At 37.4% G+C, this 19,285-nt stretch overlaps 1 protein-coding gene across 1 annotated transcript; it reads right to left on the reverse strand.

Moving 5' to 3' along the window:
- Window positions 1-468: 468 nt before the first annotated feature.
- On the reverse strand, window positions 469-17,996 carry Capa (cardio acceleratory peptide capability). The gene is made up of 3 exons (XM_073959553.1): window positions 17,561-17,996; window positions 1,840-2,016; window positions 469-1,511 (listed from the first exon to the last, which is right to left on the reverse strand). The coding sequence occupies exons 1-3, from the start codon at window positions 17,637-17,639 to the stop codon at window positions 1,282-1,284; spliced, it is 486 nt and encodes a 161-aa protein (XP_073815654.1). The 5' UTR covers window positions 17,640-17,996; the 3' UTR covers window positions 469-1,281.
- Window positions 17,997-19,285: the final 1,289 nt, after the last annotated feature.

Consider the following 19,285-nt stretch of genomic DNA (forward strand, 5'->3'; position numbering starts at 1 on the left):
GAATATCGACGTCGTATGAACCACGAGCTGTTATACAACGACATCAATATAGTTAAACGTATCGAGATGCAGCGATTGCGTTGGCTAGGTCATATAATAAGAATGAGCGATGATGAACCCGCTTAAAAAGCGTATAAATACGAGCCACATGGCGGTGCATGCAGAATTGGCAGGCCAAAGAGTAGATGGCGCAAACAAGTGGATGAAGAGATGACAAGGCGCGGTATTCCAGAAAGCCAAGCACTAAACAGAGAGAATTGGAGATCTTTTCTTAGTTCGGTCTATGGAACAAATGTTCTGTAATGGGCCAGCTAAGTAATAAGTAACAATAAAAATGCACGAAAAAAGACCTAGAGCCGAACAAAAAAAAAAAAAAAAAAAAAAAAAAGGAAAGGAAAGGGAACATTTAAAGATCAAAGGTCAGCCAAAAACTTATAACAGATCTGCAAAATAATAAAACACATTTCATTTTCAATAATACCAAATATTTTTAGTTTGGTTTAGTTTTGCGTTTTATTTTACTAATGTGTGGCATTTTTTTAAGATACATCCGTTTAATATAGTCGATAAATAACAGACTTAGTACATATACTTCAGAATACATCTATATAAAATTTGTTTATTAAATATTATTTACAATTTAATACTCTTTCTGTTGTTGTTGAGTTGATGTTTCAACGATACGAGTTATCAGATGATAAGAGAAAAGAAATTAAAAAAAAAAATTAAGGACTTTCATTAGATACCAGACTTTGAGGCGGCTCAAGGCAGCTTTGTGATATCAAATGAGAGCCCACACCAGCCCATGTGATTTTTTGTTTGTTTTGTTGTTTTGAGAAAACATCAACTCCAAGACTAAAGCTAAAGTTTTTAAAGACTAAACTCTAAATAATCGTTTGCCGTTATATATACGAGTACTTGATTTAGTTAGAATAATGCGGGGGTCAAGGCTAACAATGTATGTATATTTTTAATTTTAATAAATAATTTATTTAAAAAAAATATCATCATAAAATTCAAAAATTGATCTCTTTGTAAAATTACGAATGCACATGTCTTTATTTTTTGTTATAAATATTTAATGTGATTTTAAAATATATTAAATAAAATATCAATTTTTATGTATGTATATAAGGTTTTATGGGTAAGTATATGTGTGTTTATCATTACGCTCGTATTCATTTGCTACGTTTGCCGGGGTCGTCATCGTTATTGCATTATTTTAGTCAATGTGAAAATTAAATTTCCCTTAAGAATTAGGAACTACGTGACCATCTCAATTTAATATTCTTCTTTTTGACCCTTGGAACTATCAACATTTTGGGCATCTACACTACGTTTGCCCAAACGAGGTCCAAACCAAACACCAGTTGTGGCACTGGGACCAGCTCTCTTGTCCAAAGATTGTTGCATTGCCAAAAATCTAGCCCATTTGCGTACTTCAGGATCCATGCGTCCCACACGTGGAGCATTGAAGAGACTGGCTCGTTTCAAATCGGATTTGGGGTATTCTACAAAAAAAAAAAAAAAAAAAAAAACAATAATAAACATTTATTTTAGAGGATATACAAGGATTTACAAAGGGTCATATATGTACATACATATGTATGCATCAACATTTTAATGGCCTGTTTCTCTACGATTCGAATTCAAATTCGTTCGAATTACTACCAAACTTCTGTTGTTGTAGGTTATATTTGTTTGATTGAAAATAAAAACAATTCAAATATTAAAAAAAACAGAAATTTGGTAGTAGTTCGAACGAATTTTTATTCGAATCGTCTTAATAAAACAGGCCATTAATGTTTTGTGTGGTGTGTGGCAAAACACCCAACTTACCCTCGTATTCTTCAAATGAACCCGCATAGAGGGCATCAAATGCTGCAGCTGCAGCATTTTCCGCTTCCGAATTATGAACATTGCCAAGTGTTAGGCTTGGATCACTGCGTCCCACACGTGGAAAAGCATAAAGGCCTGATGTGCCACCAGCTCTGCGATTCTTTGTTTGTTCCATTTCTATGAGGAAGTAAAAAGGAAAAGAAAAAAAAAACACACACAACGACAAATGTAAGTAAATGTTTTATTTTGTTATAACAAAAATAATCAAATATTTAAATTGAATATTATTTTGCTGAGTATGCAGCACAAGGAAATTGACGAAGCGTTGTATATTTGTTATTTGTTGTTTGGAAACTTGATGGAGGTTACATCCTTAATCTAATTTACAAACATTTCCTTAAACTTTGCTAAGTGTTTTTCTAATTGTTCAGTTAGTATTGACGCTAAGTTCTATTATTATATTTTGGAGGGAGTGAAATGAACATTAGTAGCAGAGATAAAAAAACGTAGCTGAAGTATTTATAGGAAGCGTTATTATTTGTTTATTATTTTTATGAAACATACACAGCCTAGAATGTAGGATGTATGGGACAGGAATTGTAATGGAGGATTATTGTGTTTAACATTTAATTTGTGACAAAAATTTCCTAATTGTAAATATCACATTAGCTTTGTTCCTTTACTTTTTAATCGTAAAAGTAATCGGTTTTAATCGGTAAAAGAGAAAACTGTCGAAATTGCTCTCTCATGAACAGTTTTACCAGAAAAGTAAAGGAACGAAAAAATGGTAGATCTGGTAGCAATGTCAAAAAGAAACACAAAAATTAATTTTTTTTTCTTTTATTTCACTGTTTTTATTTTTGTTTTGTCAGCGTTCGCCTCTTTCTTCTGTTTATTTTCATGTTTTTTCTTCATTGTCAAATAATGTCAAACAAATGTCGAAAAATCAGTTCTACCATTTTTACCTGAATAAATTTGCCTGGTAGCCTGCGGTAGAAGAGAAAGGCATTGTTGCTCTCTCTCCTCTCTCATTCTCTTAAAAATTGCTTCCAGTTTTACCACTTTTTGGGGTTAAGGAACGCATTGTAGGTTAAAAATGGTAACAAATTGTAATCTCAGGTAAGTAAAGGAAACCCAACTATTATATTATTCAGGGTAATCATGAATATTTCTCTCGGAATTTTCCGCACTGAAAATAATTTTAAAAAGTGAAATTCTTTTAAAATCTATATTTTAAAATCGTAGAAAACTACTAAAATCACTTAAAAAAAGAATAACCTCGTCGAATTGAAAAACATTTTCCCTCTTTGGACATAAATATGGAAATAACTAATTGTGAAATTGGGGAAAGGGAACAAATTCCGCACGGAATTTTCATTCATGATTGCCCTGATTACCTTTTTTATACACTCAGCCTTTAGGCTAATGAGGGCATATGCACTTTTAAACGAAGCAAATGTGCTTCATCGATATAATGGTTTAGACCCCAAGTATGTTTGGACGAAATCCGTTGCAGACAATTTGGAGTCGATTTAGCAATGTCCGTCCGTCTGTGTGTCTGGCTGGCTGGTGCGCACGATAACTCTCGAACAGATCAACCAATTTGGTCCAATATTTGGATCTCGTAATACTTTTTTCCAAACTTATGTATATCGAAGATGGACAATATCGGTCCACTCCTTCGCGTACCTCCCACATAACATTTTCGGAAAAAGTGCAGTTTAAGACCTATTATCGAATCACTTTGATTTTGTTTGCAACAATTTGTATTCGCTGTCCCCATTACAAGTTTTTTAAAAGGGGCAAGTCCATGTTTCCTGATACAATGGCCCGAAAAATCCCTACGGCCACCATATGTTGGGGACAACAACAAGACAACTTTCGAACTGGATACTGGGTTTCTGTAAATCGGAAATAGTACTTATCGGTCCAATTCTTGCGGTAGCTCCCCCGCCTAACTTCAAAAATATTTGCCAACATGGTACGCGCGATATCTCATAAACTGAGCAACAGATCTTTGGACCTCATAATATTTTATCCAAACTTAGTTTATTTTTAAAAATAGACCATAACGGTCCACTCCTTGGAGTGCTTCCATTACTAAAGTTCAACTTATTGTTTTAGTGCAGTTTATGGTCTGTTCAAGGATCCTTGGGAAATTTTTACAGAAGGACCTCTTTGTGGCTCTATTTACAGCTTGCTGATATAATGGTCCAAAAATTCTAAATTATACGTTGACCGAAATGACTGGTGGTCGCGATATCTGTCGAAAGGAATGACTCCCAAAATTGAAAAGCCACTTCCAAAATGAACTGTGTCGGTCCATTCCTTCGGGTAACTACTCCGTAACAGTTTTGAGCTTTAATCCAAATCCATACACGACGGTCACTAGAAAACTTTCTGGCTTAGTGAACACGCAGTGTCGCCAGCGTCATTTGAATGTTTGACAGTTTTTAGCCTAAGCGTACTCAGGCCAGTTTGTTTACAGAGACTTGAAAAAATCACTTTGTAAAAAAATTGAATTTATTTTTGAACATTTTCGTCCGATAATTTTTCACAATTTTCGAAGTGGATAATCACGGCAATAGTGCATCGATCAAATTAAATCTTTGTATGTCGATAAAGGACCATCCTATAGCACTATGAAAAACTGGTTTAATGAATTCAATCGAGGCCGACACTCGCATAAAATCCAAGTTCGTGAGGGTTGGCCGTTGTGCCAGAAAAAATAGGCCGTGTATGAACGGATAATGACGTGAAATAGTGGCATCCTTGGGCATTTTGCATGAACACTTGTCGCCAAAAATGGGGGTTTTCTCGAGAGCGTTGCTTCAAATGACGTATATATCCACGTGACGAATCATGGAACTATGCGTATGAACCCGAAAAATAGCAGCAATCGCCAGAAGATGCTGTAAAAGCGTTCATGAACAATATTTTGGAGGTGTCTCAATCAAGCCATTGTAAACAACCCAACACATGGTCGTATGTCAAACTGTCCTGAGTACATTTAGGCTAAAAACTGTCAAACTTTACAAAAAAAAGTCAAATGACGCCTGGCGACACTGCGTGTTGCCTAGGCCACAAAGTTTTCTAGTGACTCTTGTATTCGTCGACAAGTTCATACGTCATATTTTTTAGGGAAAAATTCAATTCAGACATGCTGAGGGTATATCTCTGTCGGCAAAGCCGATTGATACTTTTTTACTTGTTAAATACTTCAACAGCATCTTCTGGTGACGAAAACTGTCTACCACGATTTTTTTCTTGATGTGCGGTAATAAAAATAAGTCATTGGGTGCCAAGTCCGGGGTGTACGGCGGACGACTCATAAATTTCACGATTTGGCTCGTTAAAAAGGCTCTGGTACGAGCCAAGTGTCAGAGTTCACATTGTCATGGTGCGCAATGATTTGTCTTCTCTTGTTCATCTTTCCACTTTCTCCGAAGCCTTCTGGCAAACAAATTGTGGTGTACCACTCGTACTTGACCGTTTTGAGGGATTGTTAAATTGTACTGCATACAACGAGAAAAAACCTTTTTATGGACAGGTGTTCATCCAATATCGAATGTATGCTGGTGGAAAATGCCAAAGGATGCATTTGCTGGCCTAGGCCAGAAATTTATCTAGTAGCCGTCGTACACACATCACGTTGTCATTGGAGAGGATGAATCTCACTGGGAGGTTGTCCTTGTTGCGGAAAGAGTTGTGTAAGTCTTGGTCTTTAGCATTTCAGAGCTTTTGAGTAGTCATTCAGAGCTACAGATATTTCTTCAAAAATCTCCAGGGCTGATCAATTGAGTACTGAACCTTTGATCGGCCCAGGAATATGAAATCAATGACCAGATTTTACGCAACTTGTTCTGGGTTTCAGGCATCAGAATAAAAACGCAAGGCATGATAATAAAAACGTGCATTGCTGGTGTTTGGGATCTGCTTAAACTTTATAAAAGGATCTCACTCTTCTCAGTGAAGTGAAACTTCATGTCTATCAGCCCAAGCTGATTATGTACCGAGGCCTTTAGTTTTACTGCTTTTAATTGATAATCAATTCCTGCACAAAGATGTACTGGATGTTTGATGATTTAGTCGGCACATTGAACACATTTTCCATGACAACGAGAAGGCGGTCCAACACATTATGCTGAACTTGGGTGTCGAGTTACCTTTCTCTTCGAACATTTGCTGTAGTCCTCGAACTAGAACGTCTGCCTATTAACTGGTATTCACGATTGTTGTAACGGCAACAATCATCACAATTGATAACCAGATGCAGATATTATCCGTGGCGCAAAGTCATCCAAAGCGCTTGGACCTAACGGAATTTCAATAGTGATGCTAAAACAGCTGGATGACCCGGGAGTCGAGTATTTAAGTAAGGTCCTCAATCTATCGCTAGTCACCCTAATAGTTCCCGAAGCCTGGCAGGATGGTCCCGCTACTTAGGCCATGCAAGGATGCCAGCAAAGGTGAAGGTAGCAAGGATGCTCGAGGCGATACTCCTCCCCAGCATCAGAATGTCTTACCCAGTTGCAGATCATCAACAAGGGTTCCGGAAGCAGCATAGTACCACAACAGCACTGCACGCCATTTCCACATGCATTGGCCGAGGACTCAACCATCTCAAATTATGCCACAGAACAGTGATGGTAGCATTGGTTCTGACCAAAGTTTTTGATACGATCAGCCATGCTAGACTGTTCGAGGATATCGAGAATACTACCCTTCGGCCTGGTCTGAAACGTTGGGTCATCAACTATTTGTGTGGTCGCCAGTCATACGTGGAATTCAGAGATAGGAAGTCCAAACCCCATATCTCTGGAACTGTTTAACCACTACCTTTCTACAATTCACGTCCTCCCGTCGGCATTGTGTTAATTACGTAAGCGGATAATTGTACACTCATGGCGTGTAATATGAAAATATCCAACACTAAGTCAACAGCCACACTGTTCAAAACATGGACGGCGCAACTGAAGCTCCCACTGAATGTGCAGGTCGATGGTTCAATTATTCCGACCACAAACTACTCCAAAGTCACATTCGATAGCATGTATAGGTCGTTCGAGCATGCCACAGTTATCTGCGATAAGTTGAGAAGCAGGAACAAGGTCCTCAAGTCCCTAGCCGGCAGCACTTGGGGTGCGGATAAAGAAACCTTGTTAACCACGCGATAGGTCGGTCTGTTATAAGCTAAGCGACGCCAGCGTGGTTTACTATCATAAGTGATACGCAATGGGATAACTTACAAATCTGCCAGAATGCTGCCGTGAGAACAGCTACAGGGTGTCACCTCATGTCTTCAGTGGACTATTTGCGTGAGCAGACCAAGATCCTGCCGGTGCGTCGACACAACAGGATGTTGACGATGCAGTACTTCTTGGATGCTATAGGCAAGACCACCCAAATCACCATCAGGTGGATATGCCCGAACCCCCCAGGCAAGTCAGGGAGGATTATCGTGATCTACAAAGGGAGGTCCAGAGATATAAAAGAGAACCCCCAGATCAACGTTCATATCAGGCAGGTTTGAGAGATATTCACACTGATGCAGTCGCTGACGCTCTAGAAGCTTATAGTGCGAATATCGTCCTCGAAGATCATCCACCACCCGTGGCAGCGGAAGAGCAACAGCTACCAAGGCAAACGAGAGTCGTGTTGGCACAACTAAGATCTGGTTGGTACAGTCGCCTCAATTCTTATTGCGCCAAAACTGATGGCAAGCAGAATATCTGCCCAGCATGCGGCACCGGTCCGCATACTACGCAGCACCTTTTTAACTACCTAGCCAACCCGACTAACCTGAATCCACTCTCACTTTGGACTTATCCTATTAAGGTGGCGTCCTTTCTGAACTTGGAGCTGGAGGCAGAGTCGAATCAATAAAATGAAGACAACAACAACAATTGATAACCACAGGTTGGACACATCTAACACATTCTGGAGTCCTTCTCAAATTGTTTGAACCTTTCTATAAATTCATTCAATGGCTCTACTTCTCCAGATAAAGCTTGCTTACCAAGTACTCCTTCACCCGAGCTGCATCCTTGTGGATTCCCGACAGTCATGGGGTTGGAAGTAGAATGCCCTTAACGGAAAGCTAGTGCGACACCGTTGTTGCTTTGAGGGACGATTGTTTTGAGCTTGCAACAAAACATCTTGCAATTCCTGTTGGGTTGCTTCCTTTTGTTCCTTGATGCAGCATTGTCACCCTCCCAAGGACTATATGTACTGCTGTTGGATGCATCCGGGATGCTTTCATAACAATTAGGTATCGGTGAGCTGGTAAGCGTAGTCGCTTTCATTGTCCTCCTTCACTTGCATGGGAGCCACCGTGGTGCAATGGTATGCACACCCGCCTTGCACGCTGAAGGTCGTGGGTTCGCTTCCCCGGCCAAGCAACATCAAAACAATTTTCAACGGTGGCAAAATACCCCTCAGCAATGTTGGCGACATTTCCTGAGTATTTCAGCCATGTAAAACTTCTCCACAAGTGGTGTCTTAAGACACGCCGTTCGGACTCGGCGATAAACAGTAGGTCCCATATCATTGAGGTAATATGAATCGGGGTGCACTCATTGATATGAGAGAAGTCTCCCCTGTCCCATCTGGGATGTTTGTGGAACAATTATTAATAATTGCATGGGTGGATGGTATTGGTTGCCTCTGGAAAAACCAATGCGGTATTTTATCTTGGCGATGTGAAGCATTTCCCTCAATGAATTAATATTTTGTTTTTTTTTTTTTTTTGATGTGGTAATTTCATGGTATTACTCCATAGAGCTTTTACACTTTAAATAGGGCTTTAAATATTGACCGTTCATAAATGTGGTTTCGGTGAAAAAAACCATTCCTAGCCGACGGAAAAAACACAACTTAATGAAAAAATGCACTTTCCTTTCCCTCCCTCAAATTCATAAAAATTGCGTATGCTTTTGTTTTTCGCTAATTTTCTTCAATTTTAAGAATCATAAAAAACGGTCAACATTTTTTCATTCATGGTGTGGGCAATGTTTTGCCATTCCGCTAATGTTTTATCGACAGCCGGAGTAAAGGGCTCTGTACATACATCGCTTTTGTACAGCGGCCTTAACATCGTGTTCAGTGGATGTTGCTGTCTATTTCAATTTAATTTTCCGCAATCTTGACGTAAAACGAGCTTGCAAAATTTCTTTGTTTGATATATTATTACAGTTCTTATTTACCCATCTTTGAAATATCCTCTTATTTGCATAACAATACAAGTCGTAACATTTAGCATGACGTCTACACCCCACACCCCTTTTCCACTGTCTCAAAAAAGCCCTTTGGCATTAATAAAGATTTCAATAATTGACTAAAATGACACGTAATGTAAATCTAAGAAGATTAGAAAGATGTTGCCCGGTCATTTAGTTGCAGTTCAGTTGCATCACTGAGGCTGCAACATTGGTGTTGGTGGCATCATAACATGGTAATTGATTCGCACAACCAATCACATTAGCTGGGGTCTTAAGTTCCAGGTTGATGATGACCGACCATGCAGCACAAGACAAGTCAACAAACACTTTAGTGCAAGCAAAAAAAGGGAGGCAGTGGTTCATCTAATGGCAAATGTGGCCTTACATTTACCTCCGAATTAATTAAAGTGTCGCTGACGTCAAAAGATGACAGAATGGGGTATTAAACTGACCAAAACGGGAAAAGCAGCAAACTATGCAACTATTAGAAGGACGTTTAGTTACTGTTGTTTTAGCAGATTTAATGTTGTTACAGAATGGTCAAACAGTGGCAGTTGTTAGTTTGGGAGAGCATCGGATCTTTTTGAATAAAAACGTTTGTTGGGGAAACGGAATAGTGTTTAGTGTTTCCAGTTAGTTTTAAGTTACAACAAAGGTATATAAAACTCCAGAAAACAAACAAAACCACCAAAAAAAATAAGAAGTTATTTACATTATGATTTTTAATCTGAACTTTCCTTTTTTCTTCGATTTATATACATATATTCTGGTAAATTTAAATTTATTAGCTTTTGTCCAGCCTCACCCACCCCTCCAAAACCGCATCATATTATTTTACATAAACTCACAAACATCTGTATTGGATATTGCCTACAGAGAAGCTTAATACCTGCACACACACACAAAATAAAGACAAATCATCAGTGAGTGGTAAAGCTCTTTAAGGGCCAATGGTTTATCTCCCAGAAATTATTGATTGCCATGGTTTAATAGTCCATCAATAGCAAATCAAAGCAACAAGTGTTAATGCGAAGGGTGGGTGGAGCGGAGTGGTGAGCCCACAAGATTTATGGCAGATAATCATTTCAATGACATGTTGTTTCCCATGAATAGCCGCAGGATTTAAATGTCCTTTTGTACATGCGAAAAGATTAACACCAAAAATTGGTTACAACGAACACTTGAAAGTGCAAAAACAATTTTCAAATTATACAGACACTCAAGGGCAGAATATGATTATTGTTTTTGTAAATAAGCAAACATTGACGGACGGACGCAAGTGCGTGCATACGGAATTATATTACATGTATGTAAGGTATGTACCTTAGGGTGATGACTTTTCGACATTTTTTCTCAAAAACTTTTTCCTATTAATCACTAAAATAACGCTTATTCCATTGCAAAATACAAAAAGTTCACTCACAAGTCGATTTAAAAAAAAAAATTTTTTGGAAAAATTTATGAAATAAAAAAAAAATTCTCAACACTTATTTCCTGTTGCACGAATGATTAAGCCTACTAATAACTAAAATAACGTTTATTCCAAGGCATATTTATATAAGGTAGATGCATGAATTACAACAACTAACAAAATTTACAAAAACAAAATTGTAATAAAGAATTGAAAAATAGGGTTACCAGCCAAGTCGGACTATAGGAAAGGTTTGGAATTAAATGACTATTATTAAAATAAAATAAATAATTCGAATATACAAATTTCGAATGATTTGTGATATAAATGCTAGTTTCCAAGCTTAGCCTTCGTCCACCCACTAAAAACACCATTCAATATGCCTGATGATCGGTCTAAGCACTCGTGAAATGTAGCATAGTGGTTGAATGTGTGGGGCTTCGGTGGATTCCTAATTTTTCAATGTACCTCTTAGGTCAAAATAGCTCAACTCGAAAGAGAATTAATTCAAATATCACTCTAAAAATGACCTTCGCCCTAATAAGGCAAAACAAAAAACTTGTTGTTATTGAAAATTAAAGGTCAAAAAATAATAATATTGAATAATAGGGTCGTTCTAAAAATTTTCTCAGGAAAAACATAAATACATTTTGAAAATCCTCTAAAATAGAACAAATTTGAGTCAAAATGTAAATATAAAGCTTTCAGAACTATCGTAGGTCATTTTTATTACACCTTTAGGATGAAAAGAATTATTTTATGGTAGCAAATTTCGAAGTTCCAAATTTCATGAATAGACCCTATTACATTTTTAAAACCAAATTTGCAAAAAAAAGTAAAAATATAGTAGATTGTCACTTCTACCTTATATAAATGTGATTTGGTATATTCCATTCAAATATTGACCAAGTTAAAATCTTTAATAAAATCTTTAATAAAATTAAATAATTAGTTTCCTTTCACAATTTTAGATGGAAAAATTTTTCGACCGGTTATCCAATCTAATCTAAAAATGTGTTCGGCCAGGTTAAAAGTAAAACCTATAGGGCTATATCAAAGTGTCGACCTATCTTTACAATTTTTTGTGAAAAAATTTTATAACTGTAGGGAACCTCAAAACTCAAATAACGGGTAGTTCCGTAAAACAATGTAGCTAAGACCCTCAAAATACCGCAAATCGGGGGGTACCGTGTTATGGGAGCTAACCCAAAACATGGACCTATGTTGAGATTTTTAGCGAAAAAGTTTCGTGACCACTGATAACTCAAATGTCAAATTACAGCTAGTTCGGTTAAACATTTTAGCTAAAATCCTCAAAATATCGAAAATCGGGAGGTACCGTTATATGGGCGTTATACCATAACATGGACCTATATTAACGATTTTTGGTGGAGAAGTTTCGTGAACAAAAAATTATATTTTTGAAAAAAAAGAGTTTACGACATTTTTACGACTAAAGAAAATTAGTGAAAAACATATGTTATGTCAGTATGGTTATCTCATGTGGCTCTGAAGTTTATTTTCAATTCTGATAAATTCAAATTTTAAAATAATTTTGTGCGTAAGGTTTTTCACCGAAACACCTTATAATTAACATTTTATGTAATCTTATTTAGAAACTCATCACGCTATGATACAGGCATATGAGGATGTAAACAAGTCATAACCCTAATGTACCTGCTTTTAATACATCCCAAAGATTTCTATGGCGATGCCGTCTTGAACTCATAGTACTACACGGTGTGCCTTAACCAAATTTAAATGGAAGGTGCTTACACCTGGGAAGTTTTTGCAGATTCTTAAACTACAATGCTCATAGATGAGAAATATCAAGAAACAAAAAAATCACCGGAGGGATTTTCAAATAAATCGCGATTTAAGTTCACGTTTTTAGGGGCTCTTTAGGTTTTCACGATTTTAGTTGGAAACCGCGAGTCGTATGTAAATGGGCCTAAAGAAAATGTTGTAGCTGTGAAAACTCTCCATAAGATTGACCTTCATGATATTTTTGTAGGTTTTACCGTTTTTGAGATATAGAAGTTCAAATTGAGACAATGCACTGACTGTATCGCCTCCTTATAAAACAATATCATGCTCAGTGCGCCTTAACTAACTTTTGATGAAAACCGCTTACACATGGGAAGATTTCGCGGATTCTGAAACAGCAATGTTCATAGATGAGAAAAATAAGAAAACAGAAAAAAATCGCCGGAGGGATTTTTAAATAAATCGCCATCAAAATTCACAATTTTAGGGTTTTTTTAGGTTTTCACGATTTTGCTTGGAAACCGCAAGTCGTATCGAAATGAGTCTAAAGAAAATGTTGTAGCTGTGAAAATTCTCTACAAGACTGACTTCTATGTTTTTTTGTAGGTTTTACCATTTTTGAGATATAGATGTTCAGTTCAAATTTTTAGGTTTTTATCTTAAGTCTTCAAATCAAAATTAGACTAAAGAAAATGTTGAAACTGGGAAAATTCTCTACAAGATTGAATGATTTTTTTTGTCCTAGGTTGTACCATTTTCAAGATATATAAATTAAGGAATGGAAATTACAGTAATTACATTGTTTTATAAGGACGCGATACAGTCAGTGCATTGTCTCAATTTGAACTTCTATATCTCAAAAACGGTAAAACATACGAAAATATCATAAACGTCAATCTTGTCGAGAATTTTCACAGCTACAATATTTTCTATACGACCATTTACATATGACTTGCGGCTCCAAAGCAAAATCGTGAAAACCTAAACAATCCCTAAAAATTTTCTTGATACTTCTCATCCATGAGCATTTTAATTTCAGAATCTGCAAAAACTTCCCAGGTGTAAACACCTTCCATTTAAAATTAGTTAAGGCGCACCGTGACTATGGCATCTGATTGGATTTTAACATGGTACAGTTCTCTTTATCATGGCTTCACATTCATCCCAACTCGATAACGTCCCCCTGGAGTCACCTTTACGCAACTACGGATGTACTTACGATTTTTTTATGATTCTCACAATTGAAGAAAATTAGTGAGAAACAAAAGGATATGCAATTTTTATGATTGTGGTAGGAAACTAATAAACTCTCCTAAGTTTATGCGGAATTGCTCTACAGCAAATTTTCGAAGAGTAAGGTCATCCAACAGCCAAATTCAGCATCCTGTCCTGGATCGCGTTCTTCACGTTGTCATGGAAGATAAGATCAGTCGGTTGACTAAATCACCAAACATCGAGTACTTTTTTGTGCAGCTTGTAGTTCGACTGTAGCAAATGTTCGAATACCACCGTCCCCCCACACCAAAGTTCAGCATCATGTGCTGGATCGCGTTCTTCGGATTGTAATAGAAGATAAGCTCCATCGAGTACTTCTTTGTGCGGTTTTGATGAACAGTTATGCTCAAATAAATGAGATTAATAAAACAAGCGGCTGCAGAGACGGCATGAAGTTTCTCTTCCGTCACTTCACTGAGAGCAGTGAGATCCCATTTGTAAAGTTTAAGCAGATCCCAAACATCTGTAGTGCACGCTAGAACTCTCGTACTCTCATTCTGGCTATTCTTGCGTTTTTGTTCCGATACCTGAAACCCGGAACAGCTTGCGTAAAATCTCTTCATTAATTTCTTACTCATGGCCTGATCATTCAGCAGTCAATTGTACCGCGCTGAAGACTTTAAAAAATAACTACTTGTAGTTCTGTATGACTATCCAAAGGCTCTGAAATGTTTGAAGATTTTCTGGCGAAAAGATGAATCTCTAATCAGCATTGCCAGAAGCAATGCGATCAAAGTTATACAAGACTTATATAATCAGCATTGCCCGAAGCAACCAGTGTTGTGAGCGTGCGATCAAAGTTATACAAGACTTATACAACTCCTGCCTGCCGCAACAAGGAGGAGAGGATTCATCCTCTCCAATGATAACTTTCTATTGTGAAGGGAAGCCACCGTGGTGTAGTGATAAGCACGTCCGTCTTGCACCCATTTACTACTGAGTTTTCAGCCATGAAAAACTTCTCTAAAAGTGGTGTCGTAAGACACTCCGTTCGGACTCTGCAATAAAAAGTAGGTCCCACAACATTGATCTAATATGAATCGGGGGGTACTCATTGATATGAGAGAAGTCTTCCTTGCCCCTTGTGGGATGTTTGTAGAACAATTATATATAACAAGACTACAAGGACTACTAAGAACAAGAGTGCGAAAGGTGTATGAAGGGGGCTCATATCTAGGGAAATATTGGCTTCCCCTAGAAAAAAGTGTAGAAGTTTTACGGAGGATTGACCTGAAGAAATGAATTGTCATACTTCATCTTAAAACTGGATCAAATTTTAGGAAAGGAACAGTACAATAAGGAAACCCTTCGGTAAACATTTTAAAGCAATCTTCGAACATCTCATAAACTTTGCCTAAGCTAACATTTTGAACTTTTGTGAGGGAGGTATCGGAAGGAAGTGCCCGATATAGTTCTTCTCCGAAGTAGACTTAAGTTTCAGAGAAATTTTACGATGTACAAAGGTTGGACCAAAATAAGTAGACCCTTTCAATAGTCATCTCGCTCCCAGCTAATTTAGTTGGTTACCGCAGGATTTTTGTAGAGTTTTGGACCATTATGTCAGGAAGAATATTCTATTCTGACCAAGAAAACATTATATCGCTGAAAACAGGACTGCCAGGGTTAAAATTTTGTGAGAAAGTTACGCGAAAGTGGTGGCCGAAAAAAGTACGGAAATAATAGAAACCATTAAAAAACGCCAGAAGTTCGTCCGGGCCGAATTCTTTTACCCTCCACCACGAGTTGTATTAGTTTATCAAAGTACCAAACTCGTCCGCCACTGTGTGCCTACCAAACCCTTGCCCTGTAATAACAATTTTCCGCATAAAACTTTTATATCCACATTTCGGTCTGAAACAGTGGCGAAGAACCCACGAAATACAAAAAAAAAAAAAAAATCGCGCGGTACCGTTACATGGGGGCTGTAATAAATCGTGGATCTATACCAACAATTCTTTGTAGGAATGATTTATATCCCTAGCGACGAGTAAATATAAATGTTTAGCCGATTGAACGTGATAATGTTTATAAAACCTTGAAAATACTGAAAATCCGTAGGTACCGTTCTATGGGAGCTATATCAAAACGTTTACCTATAGAGACAATCTTCTAGGGAAAAGTATAATAAGGCTCCCAACGAAAAATAAATACGCAATTTCAACCATTTCGGTGTGATAATGATGTTAAAACCTTGAAAATACCGAAAATCGGGAGGTACAGTTCAACGGGGGGCTATATCTAAACGTGGAGCTATAGCAGCAAATTTCAGGGTGCCCGTTTAATGCTTCCAACGAAGACTTAATACGAAATTTAAGCCATTTTGGTGTGATAATGAGGCTAAAACCTTGAAAATGCCGAAAATCAGCAGGTACCGTCCTAGGGGGGGCTATATCCAAACGTGAACGTATAGGAACAAATTTCTGGGGGAAGGTTTAATGCCCCAAACAAAGAATAAATACGAAATTCCAACCATTTCGGTGTGATAATGAGGCTAAAACCTTGAAAATACTGAAAATCGGGAGGTACAGTTCAACGGGGGCTATATCTAAACGTGGAGCTATTGCAGCAAATTTGAGGGTGCCCGTTTAATGCACTCAACGAAGGCTTCATACGAAAATTCAGCCATTTTGGTGTGATAATGAGGCTAAAACCTTGAAAATACCGAAAATCGGGAGGTACCGTTCTAGGGTGGCTATATCCAAACGTGAACCTATAGGAACAAATTTCTGGGGGAAGGTTTAATGCCCGTTTAATGCTCCCAACGAAGACGTAATACGAAATTTCAGCCATTTTGGTGTGATAATGAGGCTAAAACCTTGAAAATATGTACCGAAAATCAGTAGGTACCGTTCTAGGGGGGCTATATCCAAACGCGAACGTATATGAACAAATTTCTGGGGGAAGGTTTAATGCCCCAAAAACAAAGAGTCAAAACGAAATTTAAGCCATTTCGCTGTGATAATTAGGCTAAAACCATGAAAATACTGAAGATCGGGAGGTTCCGTTCTATGCGGCCTATATCCAAACGTGGACCAATAGCAAACAAATTTCAGGGGAACAATTTAATGCTCCCAGCGAAGACTAACTACGAAATTGCAGCCATTTCGATGTTATAATGGGGTTGAAAGTTTAAAATACCGAAAATCAGGAGGTACCGTTCTAGGGTGGCTATATCCAAACGTGAACCTATATGAACAAATTTCTGGGGGAAGGTTTAATGTCCAAAAATACGAAATTTAAGCCATTTCGATGTGATAATTAGGCTAAAACCATGCAAATACTGAAGATCGGGAAATAGCAAATAGCACAAAACAATTCAGGGGGCAGTTTAATGCTCCCAGCGAAGTCTAACTACGAAATTTCAGCCATTTCGATGTTATAATGAGGCTAAAAGCTTGAAAACACCGAAAATCAGGAGGTACCGTTCTAGGGGGGTTATATCCAAACGTGGACCTATAGGAACAAATTTCTGCTTGAAAGTTAATTGATCCAAACTATGGCAATATACGAAATTTAAGCCAATTCCATGTGATAATGGGGCTAAAAGTTTGAAAATACCGAAAATCAAACAGTACAGTTCTATGGGGACTATATCAAATCGTTGACCAATATAGCCCATTTTTAATACCAAACATCATAGGATTAAATTAAACTTCTGTACCAAATTATAAAGCTCTGCCTTAAATATTGCGAGATGTTTCTTGATTTCAACAGACATACTGACGGACAGATATATCTTGATTTCAACAGACAGACGGACGGACAGACGGCCATCTTTATTTCGACTTAGAATTTATGACTGTAGGGCGTCCGAAGAATATTTCGAGGTATAACAAATGGAATGACAAATTTAATTATACCCTCCATTTTATTTTATGTCGAAAATAGAGTTTTTTAATATTTTTTAGTTTTCCGAAATTTATGAACAATTCAGATTCTGTGGCACTTAAGGGGGAAGTATTTAGCATTGTATGCTTGTTTTCAAAATTTTACTTTTCGTTCACATATATTTAAAAATTTATTTTCCACACTTTTATATTTCACTTACCAGCTTTCGAATAAGCGGAGATGGCCAACAATAAAAGGGAACAGAAAATAAGATCGGCACAATGGAATGATTTCATCATTTTTAGAGGATTTGTTATGGCACTTAATTAACACTAACGAAACAAAAACCGAAACTTGTATTTAACGCACAAAATTTTAGGATACTTCGAAGATAATCCTTGATTTTAACTGTTCTGTTTGTTCCTGGCGGTTCGTCGTTTAAGGTTAGTCTATGAATCACAAAAGAAACAAATCACTCGCACAGAAGAAAAAATAATCCTAGTTTTAACACAACAAAGGATCAATGGTATTGTTTCGAAATTGGTAGTGTTGGAATTGTCCAGGAGCGATTGTTGATTTTTTTTTTGCTTTCGTTCGTTTGGGGTTCTCTTGTTGTGGTGTGTCTGTCGTTTGTAACGTTCGAACAAATTATGCTTGAACACTGTTTCAAAAATGTCCTTTTATATGAAAAATAACTAAAGACAAAAGGTATGGCCCTAAGCGGCAGCGTTAGCTAGCAACAGCAACAGAAAATAGCAGGCAGGCAACAGCAGCATCATTAACATCATCCATCCACGCACGGCAACAGTAGTGGCAAACAACATTCAACACTCATACTCCATGTCAACATGTTGTCTGTTTGTCACACACAACCCCCAAAACATTTAGGGTAAATAACAACAACAATTTGCTCAACTGTAATGGAAACTACCAATTGGAAAGACATTTTCCATGGCGTTGAAATTACTGGGCATGTTGTTGGTGTTGATGTAGCATTTCATTCATTCACTTTTTCGGTTCATGACATTAGTTCAGAAGGGAAGGGGGGCTGGCAAGAAGGCGTTAAGGTCGGTAAAAAGATACATTACAAAATAGTACAACAATCACAGATTCATGTTTAGCAAATATTTTGTGTGATAGGTATTTGTTGTTGTTTTAGATGAATATGTATGAATTTATAATTTTTGCTGGGGTAAACCCAACTGTTAAACATGGGAATTAATATTAGAGTTGCCACCAAGAGGGCGATACATTGGTGCGATAGATACTGTGTAATTATTTAATTAGATTACCTCATGGACCGCATGTGGCTTACATTGGAAGGTGAGGTGGAACAAATTAAAAAAATCAGGCATAAGGAGATGGTGGTAGAAATGAATTGTGAAACAAATCTTAGGTGATAACAAATATTGTTCCTATGGTTTTCGGGAAAAGTGAAAATCTTCAGCGCCTTTCTCCAATTTGAAGCAGCATATCAGGATATATTAGGATATCCTTTCGTCAAAGTTTTTACCTTCCCCTATTGGACAAAGTTATTAGGCTGGGTTTTCCCTTTTTAATTGAAACTTCATCATTCATTCTTGTCGATGACGCTGTATAATTGTTAAAGCTCGTCATTCATTCCCCATTTTCGCAGACCGATTCATAAATGGGAAGCTCAGACCCAAAACGGCCTAACCCTCAAAAAAAAAAATCAAACTGACTATGCTCATCTATCCGGAACCTCTTGAATTAAATAATAAAAAAATCCCTATTGCATAATACAACCCTAGGTTATACTACCTGCTGAAAACTGTTTTTCCTGTATGGAAAGTTCAAAAAATGTGGATGCCATAATGGCCTAAGCCGTTTAGGCCAAATGAAGTACTGTAAATAAAAAATATTTGTGGGTTAGGACAACAAAAACATCTTATGTAGCTGCGCGCTACATGACGTAACAAGAAGA

Source organism: Musca autumnalis, unplaced genomic scaffold (assembly GCF_047663935.1).
Source record: "Musca autumnalis isolate F117 unplaced genomic scaffold, ASM4766393v1 scaffold_1, whole genome shotgun sequence".
In the NCBI taxonomy this organism is placed as follows: Eukaryota; Metazoa; Arthropoda; class Insecta; order Diptera; family Muscidae; genus Musca; species Musca autumnalis.